Source organism: Rhipicephalus sanguineus, chromosome 11, assembly GCF_013339695.2.
Source record: "Rhipicephalus sanguineus isolate Rsan-2018 chromosome 11, BIME_Rsan_1.4, whole genome shotgun sequence".
Lineage (NCBI taxonomy): Eukaryota > Metazoa > Arthropoda > Arachnida > Ixodida > Ixodidae > Rhipicephalus > Rhipicephalus sanguineus.
The window spans coordinates 76,307,942-76,332,934 of NC_051186.1; the positions used below are offsets into that span (position 1 = coordinate 76,307,942).

General features: G+C 48.7%; 1 protein-coding gene across 1 annotated transcript in view; it reads left to right on the forward strand.

Moving 5' to 3' along the window:
* The window catches only part of LOC119374182 (glucoside xylosyltransferase 1), a 29,948-nt gene that overhangs the window by 251 nt on the left and 4,704 nt on the right, over window positions 1-24,993 (forward strand). The window contains exons 2-5 of the mRNA XM_037644240.2: window positions 1,962-2,109; window positions 13,939-14,070; window positions 14,540-14,732; window positions 15,240-15,553. Of these exons, the coding sequence (XP_037500168.2) occupies window positions 1,969-2,109; window positions 13,939-14,070; window positions 14,540-14,732; window positions 15,240-15,553 (780 nt within the window). The 5' untranslated portion in view covers window positions 1,962-1,968. The remainder of the gene's footprint in view (window positions 1-1,961; window positions 2,110-13,938; window positions 14,071-14,539; window positions 14,733-15,239; window positions 15,554-24,993) is intronic.

The window sequence follows — 24,993 nt, forward strand, 5'->3', positions numbered from 1 at the left end:
CAGACATTGTCACGCTCCTTGATCTTTGGTGCCAGCTTGTTCAGCTCGTTATAAGCGCCGGCTCCGCCGCTGTATTCCAAACGGTGGGGGCACTTGAAGGTCGACGCTCGTTACATTCAACTTTAATTGCACTAACCGTATAAGCGAACGACGTATAGAGATTCATATGCCCAAACGTACGGAGGTTGCTATGAAGCACAATGTCATATTTTATATTCTGTTCAGAGAATACACAACTGCTATTCGCGATTACGTTGTCGCAATACATTAGAAACACTGAGACGATATCATCCGAAGACAAACCGCTGTTGCTTGTCTGCAAGCACACATGTATCCTTAAAAATGTATTATGAAAAAATTGGGCAAATCCCATGCCTTGTGGGAATCGGTTTCATGCGAAGCAATCAGCGAGGAGTTGTCTATGCTGCATTTTTTTTTGCTTTGAGCCAAGCGTTAGGAAATGAAATCGACGTGCTTTTGTAAGCGTAGTAGTTGTGTGCACGTCGCGGCTGTACCAGGCACGTCGACTACACTGGCGTCTAATGGGTACCTTAGGGTCTGACGTAACGTCACTTTAGAGCATAGACGTGAGTATTAGCGAAACGAAATGCACTTTACGGTGAGATGATGCGAATATCATACGCAGTTTTCGTTAGTGTATTCCTTCGGGGTCGCGCAGCGCTTCAATATAGCACGCTAAGTCATAGGAATACAAATGTAATGTTTATTGCACTTCTTTGAAAGCGGCGCCACTACTGCAACAAGAATTGACGTTAACCCGGCATGACGCCTGCATCATGAGAGCACACATGTAATGTTTATTGCTTTTTTAGAAAATTAGATAGCCAGCGCTGCAACAATGACTGATGGTGCGCCGACATTACGCCTGCACAGGGTCTTTTTCCAAAGCAGTTTCAAGACGTGGCGCGGCTCTGGGTAAAATACCTGACTGCCACGCAAAATGCTTGGGTTCGGTTCCTGCTGGGATCCTGATTTTTATTCTTTGTATTCATTGGGTCAACACTGCCGATGTCGGTTTTTTCCTTACGCTCTCAGATTTCAATTACAAATGTCTGTTCTCGCCGCTCCTGCGTAGACATCAACTGTCAATCACCTGTCGCGCATATCCGCTTAGCGTGGTTACGGGAATGGGCCACACGTCTCTGGAGGAAAGGGTTTGACGACGTACGCGACAGGATTTTCACGTTATTCGCGTCTTGACCAAACCGTCATGTTCGTCAAACCCTCTTACTCTCCCGTGCCAATTTTGGTCTACACAAGCTACGGAGGCGATCACGAGAGCACCCAGACGTAGGCGGATAGATAGATAGATAGATAGATAGATAGATAGATAGATAGATAGATAGATAGATAGATAGATAGATAGATAGATAGATAGATAGACAGACAGACAGACAGACAGACAGACAGATAGATAGATAGATAGATAGATAGATAGATAGATAGATAGATAGATAGATAGATAGATAGATAGATAGATAGATAGATAGATAGATAGATAGATAGATAGATAGATAGATAGATAGATAGATAGATAGATAGATAGATAGATAGATAGATAGATAGATAGATAGATAGATAGATAGATAGATAGATAGATAGATAGATAGATAGATAGATAGATAGATAGATAGATAGATAGATAGATAGATAGATAGATAGATAGATAGATAGATAGACAGACAGACAGACTCAAAGTGCCTTGGGTTCACTAAGAAATGCTTCGTATTTAAAATCACACCAGTAAGCGAGTACTATACTCTGGGCAAGCTCTAACAATTACGAGAGGAATTACGACGTCAAACTGTTTCCTTTTGGTGCTTGTTACACTGAGGGATTTGTTACGTGATAAGAAAGTGCGCACCACACTCTCATACCATTTGCAATTATTTTTCGACAAGAAGGATAACCATGCGCCTGACGTCACATTGTCTTCACAGTGACAAAATGACCCTCGTATACGTCATATGCGAGAGCCACTTTCATCTTGGAATCGTCGCTCTCAAGTCAGCAGTAGCCTACTCCACGACAAGGCTGCACCTTATCATAATCTCAGATAAGCACAACGAGGGAAGGCTCCGAAAAGAGGTAAGAATGCACAGTTCTCTCAAACGAGTCTTCTACGATGCAATTTTTTAAATGTTTTTGAAGATTGTGAAGCATAGAACACAAAAACATTCAGGGTCGCTTCCTGAGTACAGCGGCAATTCTGGGGTCTTCTTTCTACTATATTCCTTCTTGCTAAGCCATGCCTAATGGCCTAGCTGCTTCCAGTAGAGATGAATAATTTTATCACTCACCAGTGCCCCAATCAACCTAAGTACTCATGCAATTGCAAGACCTCGTTCTTAACTATATAAAATTGATTATACCAGATGTATCTGATAGCCCATACACTTGCGTAGTGCACATTCAGTTTCCGTAACCACATTTATCTAATTGGTTGATTCATTGTGGTTTGAAAGTGCCACAATAAGTTTGAATAGCGCGACTCAATGCGGACAAAGTACAAACACACATAGCGCTCTTCAAACTTAATTACTATGATTGTAAACCACCTAGCCCGCCAACGCACTTTGAAATTGCCGTGGCAAAGTACAAAATGCGATCTTAATCACGACAGAAATTTTACATTTGACCATCTGAATGTAACGATGCTCGAGCGATTTATCGCAGAATAAGTCGGCATATATGTTTTCAGGCAGCAGTCTTTCGATTTAGCCTAATTATCGTCCTCTTGAGCCCTAAATCATGCCCTCAGTGCATGTCCTGTGCACATCTTGCTCACTATTTCGTTGAGTAACGCGCTGTTACGTCAAAATGAACTTCAACCCACTAATAAGCACCCTCCCGAAAGCACTGCTTCTTGACCCACTAATTAAGGGGACAATGCTCTGGAATTTAAGGACGACTTACTTGGTTTTAGTGTAACGACTGGCATGCGCAAGCGCTGGAAATAAACGTGTCATGTCGCTACTAATCTGGCCGCTACAGGTAGTATTGGCTCTGATGATCATAGTCAACAATCGGTCGAGTCAAAATTGCGCCATTATGACATGAACTGAAGACGGTGGTAACGAGAGGACGTGAATTCTTTTTCTCTAAGTCGACGAGTTTCGATCCGTGAGCACTATGCATTGTACACTCCGCCTATTGGGCCCTTTGCACAATACCTGCAATGCCATTTGGTCCACCGCGATGGTGTAGCAGTTACGGTGCTCGGCTGCCGACCCGAAGATCGTGGGTTCGATCCCGGTCACGGCGGTTCGCATTTCGGTGGAGGCGAGAGGCCTGTGTACTGTGCGATGTCAGTGCACGTTAAAGAACGCCAGATGGGCAAAATTTCTGGAGCCCTAAACTACGGCGTCCTTCATAATCATATCGTGGTTTTGGGACGTAAACCTCCAGATATTAATTCTGCAATGCCGTATGTCTTTCGGGCATGGATGTCCACAACAGGTTTGACAACCAAATTAACAAGCGTCGTGCACAAATGACTCAGCAGCAATAGTTTTCATAAAATGGTAAGACACTTGCGTGAGCCGAAAACGTAAGGTCACGCGCTCTTCTTTCGCGGGTGCGACGTTTCCAGAGTGAGTGAAGGTAATAAACATGCATGCCAACGTTAGACTCACTCCTTGGAACGTCCGCGACATCTAAAGTAGCACGCGCTCGGTCGTGTCCGGTGTGGAGGAGGAACGTCCCTGACCACAGCGCGTGCCTGCAGTACCTAGGTTTTTAGATGCGAAGCAGCTTTTGCGCGGGGCTGTGTCCGGCGGTGGCGTCCGTGCTCCACTGCGCATGCGTCTACTTTCTCTCTCACTCTCCTCTTTTATGCTGGTGTTTGGTCGCCCTATCTCCTCTCTTCCCCCGCGCTGCAGCCACGGCGCAGCCTCTCCTCCCACCTGATGCAGCCGCGCCGCTTTGAGTGTAGCATAGCCATCTGAGCGCGCGCTCGCGCCAAGGAGAAGTCCTCTTTATCTTGTTCTTCGACCTCCTTGATCATGATACGTGCAGAGCACTTTAGGGGCCCGGGCTGCCGTGTGCTGTCCTAGCTTGGCGTAACGCGGACAAAACCATATGGTGCTGGCACGCGCTAGCGCGTTTGGGCCTGTGTAAGGGGCAGGGTAAAACGCTGTGGCCTCTCCCTCTTACACTCTTTCAGCAACCACATGATGGCGAACAGCAACAGCAACTACAATGAATTCATGGTGTGCTCCACTTGCAAGGACGTGTTAACATCGGGCAAGGTGCCCGTGATGAACGGAACTTTGAGTCGACCCATGCACTCCTTTGCATCCCCACATGGTTCCCTTTAGTGGGAGGTGGTGTAATATTTTTTAAAGGAGAAGGAAGTCTAGGTACTTTGCCTAACACAGTCACTGCATCTGTGACCCAAAGAAGGATAAAGATAAGAAGAAACGTAGCTTCTTACTTGTACACTAACGTCCCTAGTATTTATTTTAAATGCGAAGCATTTTTCAGCGAACCTCACTCACCTTGGCCGTTTCTATCTATCTATCTATCTATCTATCTATCTATCTATCTATCTATCTATCTATCTATCTATCTCTCATACTTATATATATATATATATATATATATATATATATATATATATATATATATATAAGTATGAGAGGTGGCACTTCAAGAAAACTTCATTTATTACGTCGACGTTTCGGTCAGAGCCTGACCTTTCTCAAGACCTGAGAAAGGTCAGGCTCTGACCGAAACGTCGACGTAATAAATGAAGTTTTCTTGAAGTGCCACCTCTCATACTTATACTTATACGGCAACCAAAGGCAACCACTCCTTCAACTATATATATATATATATATATATATATATATATATATATATATATATATATATATATATATATATATATATATTGTGGAGATAGGTTTGCGAGACGCTTACCCTACGAGGCGACCGGCAAGGGACGCGACGTTCTCCACTGCCGCAGCGAACAAAGACGCTACGGCCGGGTTCGTCGATTCTCCGGCACGGCGCAGAAAAGGCACTCGAGGCAGGAGGTCAACAAACAACACGGGTTTATTAACCCAAGATGCAGCACAGTACGACAGTCACGGGCTTGCAGGCCGTAAAGGGAACTCCGCAAGACCGATCGAGTACGCTTGCCAGCGGCGCTACGACTATCACACAAAGGGCAGCAGTCGAGCACACGAACGAGAAGCCGCCTGCTAGAGCAACGCGTCAACCTCTCGTGCTAGCCTGGGAGCATCTGACGCGGGCAAGCCCGCGCCAGACAGAAGCGAGCTCAAGGGGGAAGGGGGTTGTCACTGGCGGCCAATGAGGAGAGGCGTTGCGCAGTGACGTAAGCTAGCTTGGTGGCGTGAGCATGTGAGCATGTCGAGGCATGTCCGGACGCGTGCCCGCGCGCCGGGAGGCTGACGCATGGCTTGCACCAAACAAAGAGGCCTGGCGCTGCCGCCGCGGTCGCCATACCGCCGATTAACGGCGGTTCCCGGCGCTCGAGCCGCGCGGGCCAACACGCGCGCTAGCTGGGGAACGAGGCGCCAAAGGGAAGGGCGCGCTCGATTCCCACATTCCCCCCTCCTAAAGACCGAGGCCAGCCTGTGAAAGAGGCTGTCCGAGGCCAAGTGGCAAGGTCAGCTCAGCCGCAAGGGGGCTGGCCAACGGGGCAAAGTCCAACAGGGGGGTGTCGTCTTCCCAAAGGTACAAGTCGATAGGTCGTCCATGGCCACACAAAAGTTCCACCGAAAGTTCCACCACAAGGGGGAGCCCACTGCCGTAAGAAGGTCCACAGCCCAGGAGGAACGGGGAAGACTGCACAAGGGCGGGCAGCCGGCCCGCTTGAAGTTCGCCGGACTGGAGAGGTTGGCAGCCGGGAACGTACGAGGCGTGGCTGCAAGTTGCGAGCGGCAGCCAACCGCCGAAAGTCGCTGGGACGGGGGCCTCACAGGAACAGCAGGCCGGAACAGCAGGCAGCCAGGAACGGAGGCCGGAGCGACCACGCTCGGACCTGGGCCAAAGCTTGAGTGGGCGGACCAGCCGCCGAGGGCGGCTGCCGAAGCTGCCAGGTGGGTAAGGCAGGGTGGAGGTGACTGCAGGGGAGAAGGTGGGTACCAGGTCACAGCTGGGACGACCAGGGAACAGCAGGCCACAGGTCTGGAACAGGCTGGTGGCAAGGTAGAGCCAGGCGCAGGGGGACGACTGGGCGATGCAGGAGTGGACAGAAATGTCCCCGGCATAGCCGGCCTGCCGAAAAGGGGTGCCTGCCTGACAGTGCTGCCCAACAAAAGGGGGCGCTTGCCAGGTTATGGCTTGGACAACACGTCAGAGGGTATTTTTGGCCAAGCGGGCCTTCTACCACTTCCAGACGTGCGCCGCCGCACCTTAGCGCTTATTCTCCATTCACTGTCATGGTATGGAATAAAGTCCAGCTACCTGTCAGTGGGAGAAAGGTCGCTTAGGTGCGTTTCCGCAGGTTGTACCGATGGCGTGGCTTGGAGCCAGCCTTCTAGTTTTCCTGCGGTTGTGTGACCGCCTCCCCCCCTCCCCAAGTCGCTGCTGCGGGCAACGAAAGGGTTTGAGGGCGGCTGCATGAGCCCGGGGGTCTTGCCCGCACGAGACTGCACGCATTGTCACACGAGGAGTGAAGAGCGTCACGTTTATGCCTGGCCAGGTAGCAGAACGGCACAACTTTTAGAAAGTCTTACGGCCCCTCGCATGTCCGGCCAACCGCGAGTCGTGGAAATAGCCGAGGTTGGCTTTCCTTAGACTGCGGGGTACCCCCACCTTAAAAGACTCCTTGGGAGCTTCTTCCGGTGGGATGTGGAGCGCAGGAGAACTCCGCCGGCGACAAACAGATGCGAATCCAACGTGCCCGCAGCAATACCAGACTGCGTAAACGGCACACGGCGCCGACAGCAATACCAGACTGTCAATACGCGCCCGCTCCTTGGGAGCACGGCTCTTGGAGCCCAAAACGGATCGCACTGCTGTGCCTTTGGTGTCTCTTCTCTGCTTAACAGGATACCGGCTGAAGTGACGTGCTCACCCGAGGCGGTCGACTCAAAAGTCAATTCGCCGTCGGGGTTCGCTCATTTCGACCCATCGGAGCCAGAGGCCCCGGAGTCTACTCGATGCGATTGCTCTCGGGAGTGGCGAACACAAGTGTCACACCAAAACGGGGGCACGCGGCAAGGCGTGAGCCACGACGTTTGAACTCCCTTTCCGGAAGCGCACAACGAAGTTGTACCGCTGCAAAGTCAACGCCCAGCGCGCGAGGCGGCCCGAGGGCTCGCGCAAGCGCTTAAGCCAGACGAGCGCCATGGGGTCCGTTTCCTCCACCAATTGCACTCCCTTGACATAGCAGACAAGCTTCCGGCGAGCGAAATCTCGTGTGGCGTGCCGTACTTAAAGGCAGCGGTAGCCACTACGAGGGTTGCAAATGGTTGTAGGGCGCCGAAAGGGACGACCCTGTAGCCACCGCTTGGGAAGTCAATCACGATACCCGTGCGCGCGAGAAAGACGCGACCGAGAATCACGGGCAGCGAAAGACCCGGGAGATGCACAAAGCGCTGTCGGCGCGCGCGATTCTCCCAGCGCACAACCAACCGCGAAGCGCCGCACGAAACAGCGGTGCTGCACGCGAGATGGAATGCAGTGTTTTGCCTGGAGCCGTGCCGCAGTTGTGTGCAGCGGCTCTGAGGCAGGCGCCGCCGTTCGAGGGTCGTGCGCCTGTATCTCCGCCATGCACGCCCGACCCAAAGGGGCCAATAAACGGCACTGAGAAGAGTAGGGTTTCCGCACCGACGCAACCGACGGATGCATGATGCCTCATGCGACAGGCAAACGAATCGACAACGAAGCACGGTGGCTCACATTTGCCGAAAGCGTCGCCAAGGCGCACATGAGGAAAATGATCGTCGGAAAACACGGCGACGGTGTCGCCTATGCGAGCTGGCTCGCGGACGACACTGTCAACCCTTTACACTCGTGACAACGATGGGCCAGCGAGCGTGTGAATGCCAGCACCATGTGTCCTAGGTAGGGACGCTCTGGTGCGGCGGATTAATCACTCAGCTGTGCTGCTAACAAAGAAAGGCCAGCGAGCGGAGACGACGCATTGGAGGGGCCCGAAAGCACGTACTCCGCGTGTATCTCGACCAGCTGAGAAAACCCGAAACTGGCTAGGCTAGGACTGTAGTCCACATTCGAGCAGTCATCACCAAAGGAGGCCCCAAGACGGGATCTCTCCCGGTGGCCGAAAGCCGAGGGCCGCTAAGGCGAGCTTACCTCGTGCTGCCGGCGTCGTCCGCATCGAACGAGATCAAGTCCGTCGCCACGGAATCGAGCAGGAACGAGCGCCTCGAGAGGGACTGCTCCGCTGCCATGCCGAAACCAAGTTGGGCGCCAGTTATGTGGAGATAGGTTTGCGAGACGCTTACCCTACGAGGCGACCGGCAAGGGACGCGACGTTCTCCACTGCCGCAGCGAACAAAGACGCTACGGCCGGGTTCGTCGATTCTCCGGCACGGCGCAGAAAAGGCACTCGAGGCAGGAGGTCAACAAACAACACGGGTTTATTAACCCAAGATGCAGCACAGTACGACAGTCACGGGCTTGCAGGCCGTAAAGGGAACTCCGCAAGACCGATCGAGTACGCTTGCCAGCGGCGCTACGACTATCACACAAAGGGCAGCAGTCGAGCACACGAACGAGAAGCCGCCTGCTAGAGCAACGCGTCAACCTCTCGTGCTAGCCTGGGAGCATCTGATTGATTGTGTGATCAATCAGATCTCCCAGGGGGAAGGGGGTTGTCACTGGCGGCCAATGAGGAGAGGCGTTGCGCAGTGACGTAAGCTAGCTTGGTGGCGTGAGCATGTGAGCATGTCGAGGCATGTCCGGACGCGTGCCCGCGCGCCGGGAGGCTGACGCATGGCTTGCACCAAACAAAGAGGCCTGGCGCTGCCGCCGCGGTCGCCATACCGCCGATTAACGGCGGTTCCCGGCGCTCGAGCCGCGCGGGCCAACACGCGCGCTAGCTGGGGAACGAGGCGCCAAAGGGAAGGGCGCGCTCGATTCCCACAATATATATATATATATATATATATTCATCTATCTGTCTATCTATCTATCTAGCGGCCTACGTCTGGGCGCTCTCCTGGTCGTCTCCACAGGTTGTAATATACCAAAATTCGCGTAGCAGAGCATCAGTGCATGAAGAACACGATTCACTGGTGATGACATGAATAACGCAAAATACCTGTCGCGTACGTCATGAAACCTTTTCTCTCAGCCACGTGTGGCACATACCCGCATACCAGAGTTCATGTTATGCGGGCATGTGCCACAGGTGATACCGAGTCTAAATCAACACAGTAACCGCTAACATACACATGGACACGCGAGGAAAGTGATAATAAGAATGGTTGGGGTTTTACATCCCAAAACCATGATATTATGAGAGACGCCGTAGTGGACGGCTCCAGTAAGTTTCACCATTGTTCCAGTGTTCTTTAGCCAGTGTTTTACCAGTGCTCACCAGTGTTCTTTAATGTGCACTGACATCGCACAGTACATAGGCCTTTATCATTTCGCCTTCATCGAAATGCAACTGCCTCGGCCGGGACCGAACCCGCGACCTTCGGCTCAGCAGCCGAGCACCATAACCACTACATCACCGCGGCTGACGCAAAGAAAGTGACGGAGCTGAAGACGGAACGCATAAAAATTCACAGCATATCCACGGGTTAATGATGAAGAGCTTGGGCGAAGCTCCTGAAGCAATCATGGTTACACCGTGAAATCTTCAGTGGTTTCGCCCAGCAGTAATCAAAGCGATAGCCCAGTACATCATCAAAGACGTGACAAACACTGTATATATTTTTACAAGAAATTTTATTAATCGTAAGTGGTAGCTAGACGTGGCTTCCGTTCCCCCTTCATTATAACGGCTTTATGGTCGGTGAAGTGATGGATCGGTGATGGGTCGCAGTGGGATGTTTGCCAAGACGAAGTAGTGGGCAGTTTGCAAAGGTGGCTTCCGTTCCTCCTTCATTATAACGGCTTTATGGTCGGTGAAGTAATGGATCGGTGATCGATCGTAGTGGGATGTTTGCAAAGACGAAGTAGTGGGCAGTTTGAAAGGTTGTTATGCCGGACAACGGAGACGTGACAAGGTTATATTAAGAAGAGCTTCGCCCCTAAAAATCGGGGTCAATGCTTCCTACAATCATTACTTGTGACTTAAACATTGATTTATCAAAACCCAACAACGCCTGCTTCTTACACTGCATGAAAGACAGCTTGGATGTGAACAGGGCATCACGAGACATCGCTGCCAGACCCAGGACAAGAGACATCATAGATCATTTCTTCGTAAGAGGCATCCACGATTTCCACCAGCTGTACTATACCTTGCACTTCACTAAGACTCCTCGTAGCCGCGATCACGAACGGATTCGAAAACAAGTCCTGTCCAGCTGCTGGTGTTCACTGTGCACGGTGATGATGACCTTGTTCAAGAACTGTCAAGAGCCACTTCCACCCATGCACAAGAGTTCGTGAAACGCGCGTGCGTCGTGCGTCATAACGGACAAGTACAAGCATAAAAACAGTAACAACTGCAACTGTGACTGTAACGTACGTACAATGCGCCTGCGCGTGCCACTCGGCTGTGTATATATCTAGAGAAATTTTTCTGAATAAAGCTTGGTTGGGAGAAGCGCCTGTCCGGTGCATCTGTGTTCCTTCTTTGTCCTGTTCAAATTCGTGCTATCCGGTAGTGAGGAATATAAGCACTACATATCAGCTTACCGCGTCTTGTGTTAACACCCATGTTGCTGTTGTCATCGTTGCGCAACTATAAACAACTGGTTTTATAACACTTGTGCGACTCTTCAACATATGTGTGCGTATACCGTTTGCACAATTCTCTAGCGTTATTCCGTCATGTTTCGCTCAATGTGAAAAATTACGCCACTGTTACTTTCTCGCCCATGCTTCGCATAACATCGATTCCCACGGTACGTGGGATCTGCCGATTTTTTTTTTTAGCAGCGAAGCTCTCTAGCAAATTTTTCCTTGCACGACAAACAAAAAAACTATCATCATCCTAAACGGGTATGTGCCACAGAAATTGGGTAAATCCCAGTACTCACTACTAGTCCAAAAAAATTAGGACGGCAACAGTTAGCCCAACGAAAATGGTTGCGTAGCGACGGCGGCGAGCCGACGACCCCGAGTACGTGCAACGAGAGTACTAGGTAAGGGAAAAGGCAACGGCGGCTGCAAGAAGACCCAGAAGCGATGGAAGGCTTACGCCAACGACGACGTGCTCGGAGATCTATGAGAGGTGCGAACGCAATGTTTCAGCACGTGTTTCTGTTTCAGGAGCTTAGACATCCGTGTCCTGTCTGCGATTGTGGCAAATATAGTGTGCAATAGCCAAACACTCAATAAAACAAGACAGGAACAGAAAATATACTCCACAGACGCACACAGCCCTGACCGTACTAGTCCGCAGTTAATGTGCACGACCTCATTTTTCCACCAGTTGAATTCCTACTGGCTTTCAAAGTTGGACAAGTTGGTCCCGCTACGCAGTTTTAGATGATCGCCTACTGCTGCGCCGCGCGCAATCATTGCACCAGCCTTGCTTTGGTGGTGCGGACTGATAGACCAACAGATTTGATGTACGTGAAAATTATCTTAGGCCGATCCTTGAGCATAAGGTTACGCCTTTGCTTTCAAATTTCAGCTGTTCTGCCACAGTTCAGCCGTTTGATGCTTTGCAGACGCTATTGACGCAGCACGCAAGCTTATGCATGGCCTAAGCACTGTCATTGTCTTTCACAATACCTAAACATGCTGAATGACTTTTACAGGCGTCACTGCAATATTCATTCACTGGATGTCGCAGATATTATTTATAGAGTGAATGTGCCTGGACCTTGCGAACCATGACGCGGTCGCCTCCTGCAACGTAGAGGTAGCTGTACGTGTGACTGTGATTATAGCTGAAAAGACGGCTTCTTCTAGAAGAAAAACGCAGAGACTTTTGTTGAACATTGAGCCCTTTTCATGCCACATTGATATTTGGTTGTTTATATACACAATGGCCCCGCGTGACTTAAGCGTCGTGCTTGCTCCCTATAATGCTCAAACCTGATGAAAGGTCACTTAAAGCTTCTGATAAACTTACGGGAAACTTTCACTAACGCTTTCAGGCGCCACCTAGAGAGAACTGTGTGTAACTGCATCAAACTCATACGACGTCGTTTCAAGGCACTCAATAATCTATTGCAACAAAAATCATGTCATAATATAGTAATTTATATACTTTATAGTAATGAATCCTAATTATATAGTAATTAAATATCTATTTATTCCGAAGGAAAGGAGATGATTTTTTAAGGGCTAGTTTATTTTTGTTAGGCACAATATTAATGAGAACTAACAGACAATAACGCCAAGGAAGGTATAGGGGGTGCTATCTTTAGTATTTAGAATATAAATGTGAAGAAAGTAAAGTGGACGAAAAGATGACTTGCCGCCGGCAGGGACCGAACCTGCGACCTTCGAATAACGCGTCCGATGCGCTACCACTGAGCTACGGCGGCGGTCATCCTCCCGTCCACTTTGTGGGGTATATATGTTGATTTCAGCCTAGGAGTGTTAGTCAGCGCCAACCTCAGCCTTGGCGGTGAGTGTGGAACGCTCTTTTTTTTGCCTGTTGGCGTCACGTAGCACGTGATCTTTTTACGTGATCTTTTTAAATCATTCACGCTCTGTTTCTGCATAAATAGACGCAAATACGAGGCTATGAATATGGTGAGAATTCATTTTTCGGTTATGTCCATGTAGAGCAAAGAAAAATTACACTTTTGCTGTGGCTCGCGGGAAGCGGCGTGTCAAACGGCTCGTCGAATGTGGTAGTGCCTTCAGGAAAGTGATAACATGCAGCAGTACACTGAAAAATGAAGTTAAATGAAAAAAAAATTTGTTATGCAAGGAATTCAAATCATCCAAACCTCAATGTATCTTGCTCTTTGTTAGCCACTAGTCGATACAACTAACAGAAACATGTAGTGTACACAGTTGTGTAAATAGCGACTCAAAGGGTTAAGACACCAAGCACTCCATGCAGTGAAAATTGCATGTTATAATTTTGATGTGCTTTTCTGTTTCCCCTTCGCCTGTGACACCTGTCCTGCGACTGACACTCCCACGTTTAATGTACATATATACTCCATAAAATGGACGGGGGGGATAGCTGCCGTCGTAGCTCTGTTGGTAGAGCATCGGACGCGTTATTCGAAGGTCGCAGGTTCGGTCCCTGCTCGCGGCAAGTTATCTTTTCGTCCACTTTTCTTTCTTCACATTTACCTTGCATTTACTACTAATAACATCCCCTATACTCTCCTTGGCATTATTGTCTAGTAGTTCTCATTAATATTGTGTATAACAAAGAAAACGAGCCCTTAAGATTTCCACTTCTTTCCCTCATTCATAGCGAGGGTCTCGTTCTGGCAGACTTGATACTTTCAGGTGGTACGCGAGGGATTATTGGTCAGCTGCCAGCTCGTCATAACTTCACGTGCTACGTGACGCCAACAAACAGAAAAAAGAGTGTTCCACACTCGCCGTCATGGCTACTGGAGGCGCTGACTGACACTCCCACGTTTATGTACATATATACTCCATAAAGTAGACGGGGGGATGGCTGCCGTGGTAGCTCAGTTGGTAGAGCATCGGACGCGTAATTCGAAGGTCGCAGGTTCGGTCCCTGCCCGAGGCAAGTTATCTTTTCGTCCACTTTTCTTTGTTCACATTTTTCTTACATTTACTACTAATAACATTCCCTATACTTTCCTTGGCATTATTGTCTGTTAGTTCTGAATAATACTGTCCTTCTTCAAGTACTCATCCTGGCCAGATACCATAAAGGAGCGGGTCAGCTGTGAAGTGATACCTGTGTGGTTTCCCAAGGACAACTACCACCAGTGGTGGTCAATGTTCAAGCCCTGCGCAACTCAGAGGCTTTTCTTAACGGTATGTGCCCACGTCAAGCTTTATCATACGCAAGTAAAAATTTAGTGCCATTGCATGCCTTGATGTCTAACAGAGATCATTCAAGCATTAATTAGCATTAACAAAAGAGAATCAGCGCACACATTTCAGAATTATTGATATAGAAAAGACATTCGGCTGAACTTTTGAATCTTACCGTTCTAGGAGGCAGACTCGCTCGCTTGCTGCTTTATACAATTCATCATCTTTAAATCATTGTCTTCCTTGTAGAGTTTATTGCGTATCTGTGATTCATTGCGCAGTTTCGTGTAGCACTTATTTGTCGTTTGGTTTAACGATAAAACAAATTAACACGATGAAGTGAATGCAAATTATACTATAAGCAATGTACTATAATACACCTTTCGCATTGCTAACAAGTGAACCCACTAATCCTTCAGAAAGTGTTTGGATGCGGCATTTCTACACGCTACCTTAACTTTATTTTCAGAGTATGCTTCCTAACGTGGATGCCGTCCTCTACGTCGACACAGACGTGATATTTGTTCATCCGATCGAAGACTTTTGGAGAATGTTCTACGCCATGAATGAATGGCAGATGGCTGGCATGGCACCAGAAACAGAGGACTTTAATTTGAACCACTACTTAACGAAGGCGCTCCATCCATTCGTGCAGCCGTTTGGTAAGAACGTCCGTCGCGAAATCTCTTTAGTTATATTATACACGATGGCACAGCCGGCGCAGCGGTTATAGTCAATTTGAGGCACTCGTGCGAAGTGCATTACAGAGCACAGCAAACATCGAACGGCATGATCTACCAGCGCCGTCAATTTACTCTAAAAAGCATGTTACTTACGGCCTCCACACGGTATAAGGTTCATACTGCATTCGCGAAAAGTCAGTTCTTTAAGTTGACAGCGCGGCTAACTTAGACACAACATAATAAAAAATGTTTACAGGTGACAAAACAGCGTGGTGTTTCTCAAACGACATAATGAGCAAGAAGACGTGGTGTTTATTATTTATAAATATGCATAGAAACCGTTTTAAAAACGAACCTAGTAGCGCATCACCTAAGCAAAGTGAAAAAATCAGATGATGATGCTATGATGCTTATTAGAGTGAGGGCAGGTTTGGTCAAAAAGCGTCGTGGCTCAAAATTCTCGCTTGTTTCTCTTCCATCGTGCAGCATTGAATGCTGGGTTGCTGATGATGAACCTGACGCGCATGCGCGCCTTCGACCTGGAGGGCCGGGTAATGCGCCTTCAGGAGGAATTCAAGGGACGCATTCCATACGCCGACCAGGACTTGCTGAACATCGTTTTCGCCCGATATCCACAAGGGATATTCACCTTCACGTGCCGCTGGAACTTCCGTGGAGAGCACTGCAACGGCGGAGCACTGTGCACTGACGGCCCAATCGCTGCGGTGCACGCCTCTCGCAGGATGCTTCTAGACAACCCCGAGCCAGCGTTTATCACACTTCATCGAGCCATGCTGAACGTAAGTGGAACATCATTCATATGTCCAAACAAGCTGAATTTTGTTATTTCATATTTTTATTGAGAATTGCCTTATTCCGAGATGTTCAGGGAAGACGGAATCTTGAAGCGATGAAAACTCCTTGGAACACGGGGTGTCACTGAAGCCACTGTCTCGCCAAGCAGACTTGCTTACTTCATGGCTTCAAAGAGCTGCAGCCCTGAAGTCCGCTTGTCGAAACGTTGGCTCTAGCGACACCTCGTGGTGCAGAAATTCTTCATTGCTCATACATAGGGTGTTACGAACTGGTTGTAATGAGAACATAGTTGCTGTTACTGATGCTGATGCTGCTACTGTTACATAGTTGTCATGGCGGTGGCAAAAGAATAAAATAATGTTCTCGAAGCAATTCCCCTCTCCACAGTTTATGCTTCCTTTGTAGAAAAAAACTAGGCAAACATTGTTGCAGTCACGTTGAAACACTTTAGAGGTGTTAAAAACACTCATAAAACGACGTTATTCACATCGCATGTACGATATCCGCTAGAGTACGACTTAACTTCCACAGAGACCAAAGCTATAGAAAATATTGCACGGATAAACAACGTTCCTACTTTTTAACTCAATATCAAAAAATGTCTGCTCTTCAAACGGTCTCACGGAATCACAATTAAATACTTCAAGCGCACGCTCTACATCCTAGTGTCACTCTCGGATGACAATCATCAAGTAATAATCAAACATTATAGTGCTATCGACGCTGCCCGCTTCGCAATAAAGTCCGTATATTGTCAACCTTCATTCCGACAACTGCAGGCTCTAAGGCAAAACGGTGTTAAAAGAGTGTGTGGTTCGTCCCTCTGTGGACTAATGGGGCTGACACAACTGTTATTGCCCTTATGGACTAAGGCTCCGGGTCTAACAGCCCATCCACATGCAGCTAACTGTCAGTCCCCACAGATCAGCTCAATGGACTAATATTTAGTCCTCACATTTACACGTTACCGGTCAACTGTTAATCCCCACAGATCTCCTCAATGGACTAAAATTTAGTCCTGACATTTACTCCTTACCGCGCAACCGTTAATCCCCGCAGTTGCACCTCGCCTAACGAACGGTCGCTCCACTCAAATACTCCATTCGGATGAACGTTTTTATCCCCAGGGATGATTTTCTACAATTACTCTCAGCATGGCTCAATACTTTGTTCACGTGTTTCTTTCCGCAGTGAGCAACAAATGCCGCGGAAAAAAACGCGCGAAACAATATTAGTGAGGCGTGTGTCACTACTTTCGCAGTGAATGCGACGACGAAAGACAAAAGTGAGACAATGGAACGTTTTATTTTCCTCTATACATACGAAGTTTATGCTTTCTTTCATTCAATTCACTACAAAATGTCCAATACCGGTCCAGCCGCGTTGTCACATCTCGTACAGTCATTTTTGTGAAGCTTCTCCAACAGAAGCCACAGATGACAGGCAGTGTGCGCGCCAACGCACACAGCATTCTCCTCGTTGTGGACAACGGCTGCATCCTGCAAAGCACAAAAATATTACAAATAGTTAGTCACACGTGACAGCGAGGGTGAAGACGCACGCAAATTGCAAATACGTGCCAGGTGATCTAAAGCACACGTCTAAAATATGGCATGCAAATAATTTCACCGTGATGTCATACATCATCAAAGACGCATTTCGAGCCACATAGCGCAACAGTTCAAGTGCGGCAGCCGCAGCCATAGATCGGCAGAAAACCTGGATCGCACTCAAACTCGCTTAAGAAATATAATTTGCTCTGAGGGCTCACTCGGACTCAGACTCACTAAAATTTGCCTCAACCGGACTCATTCGGACTCAAACTCACTGGCATATGACTCAGCCGGCCTCACTCAGACTCACGACTTAACCTGAGTCTGAGTGCTTGAGTGAGTCAACACATGAGTTCGTTAGCGTAAAATTAGCTTTTTCGATCATGATCCCATGCACTTTAACGCCAATATCTCACATAATCGATGCTCTACGATACGCCTTTTGATCTTGTACTTTCAAATATGTATTATGAGTGGTTTCAATCCAGTAAGGACATTTTTGTGAAATAAGCGACTCACACGAGATATTTATCAAGAGCTTCCCGTGAAAGAGTTTGCGGGAGGAGATCGTGGCATCTCCCCCCCCCCAACCCCCGCCTCTTATCAATAAATATTGAGGTGGCGCATGAACGCTCGTGCGTTGACATATGTGTAATAGGTTGACTTGATTATAAACGTAAGCCGATATAAGACTGATTTCAATGCTGAACAAGAAAAGATAGGACCATATATAGGTGAGAAATGGAAGGGGGAGCTCACTTAGACTCACTCATGAAATATATTTTGTGCTTAGGATTCACTAGGACTCAGACTCACAAATATGTTCCTCAACCGGACTCACTCGGACTCAGACTCACTAAAATTTTCCTCAGCCGAACTCACTCATACTGAAATTCACCAAAATATTACTCAACCTGACTCACTCAAACTCAGAGTCACGGCCCGATCTGAGCCAGAGTGAGTCGACTCATGAGTGAGTTAGCCGACCTATGTCCGCAGCCATCACGCCGAGGCGCCACCAACCACCGTGCCGCCAACGAGTCGGCGCGTTTTCAGCGACGGCGTTCTACAGCTCGAGCAAGCCCGTCAGCCGCCGCTGCCGCAACGAATCTCGAGCAGAAGAGCGAGTGAACGCGAGGCCGCCGCCGCGAACGGCACCGAGCTGCTTGCCAGCAAGCGACGAGGAAGCCGACGGTAATGGCGACCGATTTCCACAAAGTTTCTCTAGTGAGTTTCTCTAGTAGTTTCTCTAGTACAGCGTGCGAAAGCGGGGCCGCCGCCACGAACGACGGCGAACTGCTTGCGAGCGAGCGTCGATGAAGCCCACGGTAATGGCGACCAATTTCCACAGAGTTCCGAAGCGCAGCCTAAGTCGACTAGCTAAAGCACTCGACAACCCATGCCGGTGCATTTCAAGCGCGCGACATGCAATAAAGCTTGTTACGGTAACCGCAATGCATTTGGACGAGCCTCAGAACAGCGGCGACGCGTCTGTCCATTATCGCGAGCTCGCAGCTCATCATCACGGCGAATCCTCGGTGAGCAAGCGTCAGGGCGGCCGACGTCATTGGCGGCTTGGTACCGTGCATACGTTAGGAACCGCCACAGTCGCGCGCTGCCTTTAGCGCCAAAGCGGCCACGGCAGCAGATTTGGCGGGATAAGGGTACGTACTCACTAGCGGCAAAAACGCGTGCGACACGCCGCCTGCGGCAAAAGCGTTCGCGGCAGGCGCGTGCGTTCGTGTTCCCATTCGCGTTTTACGTGACGCGGCAGCGATGCCTGTAGTCTCGAGTTGTCTCGATGCGTTCGATACTTTTCGTGACAACGCGCACCCGCGCGCGGCCTTCGTTCAGCGATGTCGTTTTTGCACGCACGTGTATTTTGCCGGAGGGTGTACGTCGAAGGCTTTCGTCGGCTGTGCTTCTTTTCCGGCCACATTCAGCGATGTTGAATCGTGACGAGGAGATACTGCTGACTGTTAATATTATAGTGCTCGTTTGTTCTTTGCTTCTGCGACGCCGACGTGCCCGAAGGCGGCCGAGAAGGATTTGGGTGCGCCCGATCTGGCGGTACAGAGAGAATGACGGCCAGGCTCAAGCTCTGCTTCCGTGCCTGCGCGTGGTTCAAAGGTTCCGTTTCCGCCGAACTGCGCTTCGCCCGGCACCCTGCTTCGCTCATGCGGTCGCGTCTCTGTGGTAGTTTCGGTATCGCGTACTGCCGCGTGTGTTTTGGGCGCTCGTGAAAATCGCTCTGACAGAAACTTCGACAAAATGCCGCATGCATGTGATGTTGCCGGATGCCCGAATGGCGCACGCCGCCAGTGCACGCCGCCGCGCAGTAAAGGCGGGCAACGTTGGGCACGGCAGCAGTGACGTGACAAACACCGCTTTCAGGTGGGTGACTTTGAAGTGCGCTAACGCAATGCGGACCACTAAAACGTGATTTTATTTCAAAATAAGCCCTTCCTTGACACAAAAGTAGCACAACGAGGTTTCTGGACCGTTATTTCAACAATCAACGTCGACTGAATATTTGCCTTAGTGTCCCTTTAAGTAAGAGCCATTAGTTTAAACAACGCTCGCTTCGTTTCTCAATCACATATTCAAGTACGTCCGAAGTATGACGCATTTCCAGCATCAATAATAGGAATTACCAGTGGTAATCGAAAAAAAAAAACAAATAAAAATTTGGGACCCCCAAGCTCCGCCTTTCAGAATTGAACGCGACAGCGACATCCTGTCCCTAGTGCGTACTTTAACCACTTAGTGCATACTTTTTATTGTACGATGTCACTCGAGGAGTGTAAATTGTAGATTACTACTATGTAACCGATATATTTGAAAGTGGCTTGTGTCAGTGAAGTGTCTTCTTCCAATCTCACGTGGTGTTAATGAAGAATGGAATAATATTTAAATAACCCTTACGTATTTGTTTGTTCCATATAATATATTTCCATTCCTAACAAGGCGCGTTGTTTGTATTTAATGTTTCTGGTATCTTTTTTTCTTCCGGTACTTGCTTATCACTCATTATTACTTTTATTGACTACGTATTCACTCATGCCCTGTTTATGATTAAATATTCATTATTTGCTATCCGTGTCTGATCTTCTGTTAATTATTCCTCTGAACGTCGCTCTTGCACTTGCACGGGTCGACCGAACCCTGCAGCGAAGTGTGGACGAAGTGCCTCGTCAACGGCCTATTCGCTAGGCATGACCTCCGAGATTTTGCGGCGTACGTGTCGCTCTCCAGTCTCATTTTCGATGGAGGCGAAAATGCTTGAGGGCCGTGTGCTTAGATTAGGGTGCACTTTAAAGAAGATCAGATGGGCAAAATTTCCGGAGCCCTCCACTATGGCGTCTCTCATAATCATATCGTGGTTTTGAGACGTGCATTATAATCATCTGCCATTCACTATAATCATTTGCTTGCAGACAGGTAGCGACTCGAATACACGGCTCACTTCTGATTGGTTCTCATTTTGCCGCATGCCGCGAAAAAGGGGTTTCGCACCCATTTGCGCGTTTGCCGCGCGTTGCTGCCGCTTTTCGAGATTCCTGCCGCTCGCGAAACCATCGCTCGCCGAGCGCGACGTGTCGCGCGTCTCTTTGCCGCAAGTGAGAACGTACCTTCAGCCGATTTCCTTGGCGCAAGCGCGTGTCTTTGCCGGAGCTGCTCCGCGCCTGCTCTTCCCTTAATCACTCCTCCTGAACATCGCTCGTGCAATTGCACGGGTCCACCGAACCCTGCAGCGAAGTGCGGAGAAGCTGCATTGTCAACGGCCTATTGCCTTGGCACGGCTTTCGAGAGTTTACGGCGTGTGTGTCAGTTTAGTCTCGGAGGCCACGCATTATAATTCTTTGCGTGCAGATAGGTGGCGTCGCAACTGCGCGGCTCGCTTCTGATTGGTTCTCATTTTGCGGCGTGCCGCGAAAAATGGGTCTAGCACGCACTCGCGCGTTTTCCGCGCGTTGCTGCCGTTTTTTGTGACTCCTGCCGCTCGCGACAGCATCACTTGCTGCGCGTGGCGTGTCGCGCGCGTTTTTGCCGCTAGTGAGTACGTACCTTAAGGGAGCAGACGACGCAGGCGGCGGCAAGCCACTGCGCCGTGCTTTTCTGCTGCGCTTGAGGCGTTTTCTTTCCCATTTGCTTTCAAAAGACGGCAAATTATTAGCAGCTATCAGAGAACGTAGCGTTAGCGTGTGTGCTTCTTTTCGCCATACCTCGTGTACCCTCAGGCGAACGCGGCAACATAAGATGCATGAGCTGGGGGAAGACAACGGAGGTGACGAGCCCGTTGAGCGAAACTGCGCACGTGTAATGCGGGCCGCCACGCTCACTAAACAATCACAGCTTATCGCCCTCGGGCTAACGCGGCAGCGAACTCAGCGGTAGCTTGAAACTCGCGATACCAGCAATTGCACTGTCACGACCGCTGAATGAAAAAAAAAAAAACACTTTCCATCGAACGGCCATGGCACTGCATTTGCTGCGTCGACTTCTCTAAATGGAAACCGGTAAAAACGCGTGCCCGGAAAATTCCTGTAGGTCCTATTGAACTAGGGGTGGTAAAATCGATGAACGATTAATCGATTAAAGGTCCGCAATTAATCGATTAATCGTCATCTATTTCCGCCTGTCAATTAATCGAATTAATCTAGTAAAACTATTCGATTAATCGATTACGGCACCCCCCACTCCCGCCTCCAACCTAGCCCCCTTGGCCGGAGCGCATGCTGCGAGGCGCGCTATCCTGAGACGCAGATGCCGTGCACATCACCTTCTCTTTCACTGCTTTCACTGCAGCGCATATTTCTGCGCCAGCAGAACGAGCCCGGAGCTGGCGGCGGCCATACCCCACGGAGAAATATATTAAGTCGCCATAGGCGTGCGCAGGGTTCCCCATTAGAGGGGGCGAAGGTTCGTCGCCGCCCCCCCCCCTCTTAGGTGACTAGAAGGGTCACGGGGCAGATTTTGCGCCCCCCCCCCCTCTTAGGTAATTAGGGGGGGCGGCCGCCCCCTCTGCCCCCCCTGTGCGCACGCCTATGGAAGTCGCCCTGAACTCCAAGCACTCCCCAATGCTTCAAGCCCGCACAGGAAGCGGCTCCACCCCATCGAGGCAGAAATGAACTTGCCCGCTTCTCTCCGGCTCACAGTCTGCTGCTGCTACTGCCTTCACCTCCTCGCCCTTAAGCTGGTCGAGCGTCGCCTGAGTGTACGCGGGGCTCGCGTTGCTTGCGTGTTATATTGTGTAATTATTACACATTGGTGGTTACACTGCTATCTTCGCGATTTCATAATGCCGGGAAATCGGAAGAGGAGCGCAGTGTGGTCGTTGTTCGCTGAAGATGAGAAAACGAAGACTGCAAGGTGTAATAAATGTGGCAAGCACTTCTCGAAGCCAGCACTTGAAGCACGAAAGTTGCTGCCAGTGACATCAGTAGCGAGGCGGCAGAAGAGGGTGTCCAGGTTAAACTTTTCGCAGATGACTGCTTAATCTACGCCACAATTACCAAGCTAGACGACCAACTCAAAGTTTAGAATTGTTTGAAAATTTTAGATAATTGGTGTAGGAAATGGAAAATGTCAATAAATTATTCTAAATCTACATATACACACATCAGCAAAAGGAAAACTATCCATTCCTTTTCGTACAGCATTGGTGGACACTTGTTGGTGAATGCGCACCAGTTCAAGTATCTCGGGGTAACAATTACGCGAAAATTGTCATGGAATGAACATACAGATAACGTCTGCACGACAGCCTATCAAAAGTTATACATATTGAGGAAAAAACTAGAACATGCATCTCGTAACGTAAAAAATATTGCAATACACTACCTTCATTAGGACGATACTAGAATATTCAGCCGTTGTTTGGAGTCCCGATCAAGTGACCCTTAAGAAGAAGAAGCTGGAAAGAATACAGAGACTGGCGGCGCGTTTTATTTGTTCAACGTACCGAAGGAAGGAATCGGTCACGCTGATGTTACAGAGATGCAAATTAGATCATCTTGAACTACGGAGAAAAAAATATAGGCTGAAGGCAATTTTCCAAATAATTCACGATCAACCTAAGATTGATAAGCTGAAATATTTACACGCCCCAGGCAAAAAGAAACCCCCGAACTAACCAAGATTGCGTCATAAAACCATACCAAACAAATACTGACACGTTTCGATATTCTTTCTTCCCAGATGTCGTAGAAATGTGGAACAAACTAGCAAACGCTATTGTTGTTTTAAATGACGTCACCGACTTCGAAAATGCTGTAGAAGCGCATTTACGAGATTGTTCAATTTTTTTTTTTCAATGATAAATGCTGTAAGCGACCTCATGTTCATTGTAAATATTTTGAAAAATGTGAGTGAATTTTCAATTGTTATTTTGAATTCTGAATTGTTATTTAAGGAAATACCTGTTTTCATTGTGAAGTGCCAAATATCACGCAACTTTATGTAATTTGTACATTTTTTATGTATGTAATTGTATTGTCCTCTCTGTTATGACCCTCTATGAGGGTCGACAGTATTAACAAATAAATAATAAATTAATTGAGAGAAAATGTAGCGCAGGAATGTGCACTAGCAAATTGTGACAAGGGTCTTATAGACCCTTTATGTAATCCGCAACTTCACGCGTCGGTTTACCGAACGTCTAGGATCCAGTGCATTGAAGAAGTGACCTTGTAGCATTTATTAATACTGTATGGTCGCATATTTAGGGAGCAATACAGCTCTCAGCTAGAGGCCCCCGTCTTCTGCTGTGACAGGAAAAAAGGACAGTCGCGAAATTTATGTTGTAATGCCTGATACACTAGATAGCGCTCACAGTTCAGGCTGTACGTACGATTGAAAAGGTGCGAGTGGCGCCGCGTTAAGGCAACGATCAGATGAAACCTGCGGAGTATACTGGCGCAGCTGCTGTTTATTCTAGCCGGGAGGCAGAAACTCATGTCACTATTTCCCGCAGTACCGATGGTCTGTTTGAGTGTAATCTCTGCATGGGTGACCTCAAGGAAAAGATCGCGTCAGTCCGCAAATATAGTATTATGTAGGGCTTCCACAATATCTAACTGACAAACCGCGAACAGGTGCCGTGCTTACGAGAGCGAGCGTCTTATTTAATTCCTCTTCCTCCTCGTCTCTCTTTTACCTTTCTCGGGATTTCCTCACCCGCCGCCACACTGCATGTTTCAGCTGCGACTTTCTAACCAGTGTGGTCCCCGAACGCGCCTCCGGTTTCGATGAGCTCGAGTAGGGAGGCTTCGAGAAAATACGACCTGCTGCCGAATAGTCCATGGATGATGGCCACAGATGCGTGAATCCGCGACATCAACCAACGACGACGGGCCCCTTGTGTCCAGTGTGCGAAAGTGGGAATTTTTGCACACTGGGCACAAGGGGCCCGTCGTCGACACTTTCGAAAGTGGGAATTTGCGATCGTCAGCGCGTCTGATAAAAATATTTGGGTCCATATCAAACACGAACGATGCCTCTCAAACGAAGAGATATCGGTTTTAAAGCACCCATAAAAAATGTCGATTAATCGATTAATCGATTAAAACATTCCACCGAAAGCAATTAATCGATTAAAGCCCAAATCGATTAACGATTAACGATTAATCGATTAAAAATTTTAATCGACCATCCCTATATTGAACCCAATAACGCAGCAATTATTCCTGGAGTTCAGCGTTCCTACGAGTAGCGCAACCGACACAAAACGAACTCCCCGCGAAAATAGCTCGCGCCGTCGCAGCGGGAGCGTGGAGCGAGCAGGGGTGCAATCGCGGAGCGATGCTTGGCATATGCGATATTGTTCTTATCTTCCACCACATGCCGCTGACTGATCGCGTTGATAACGC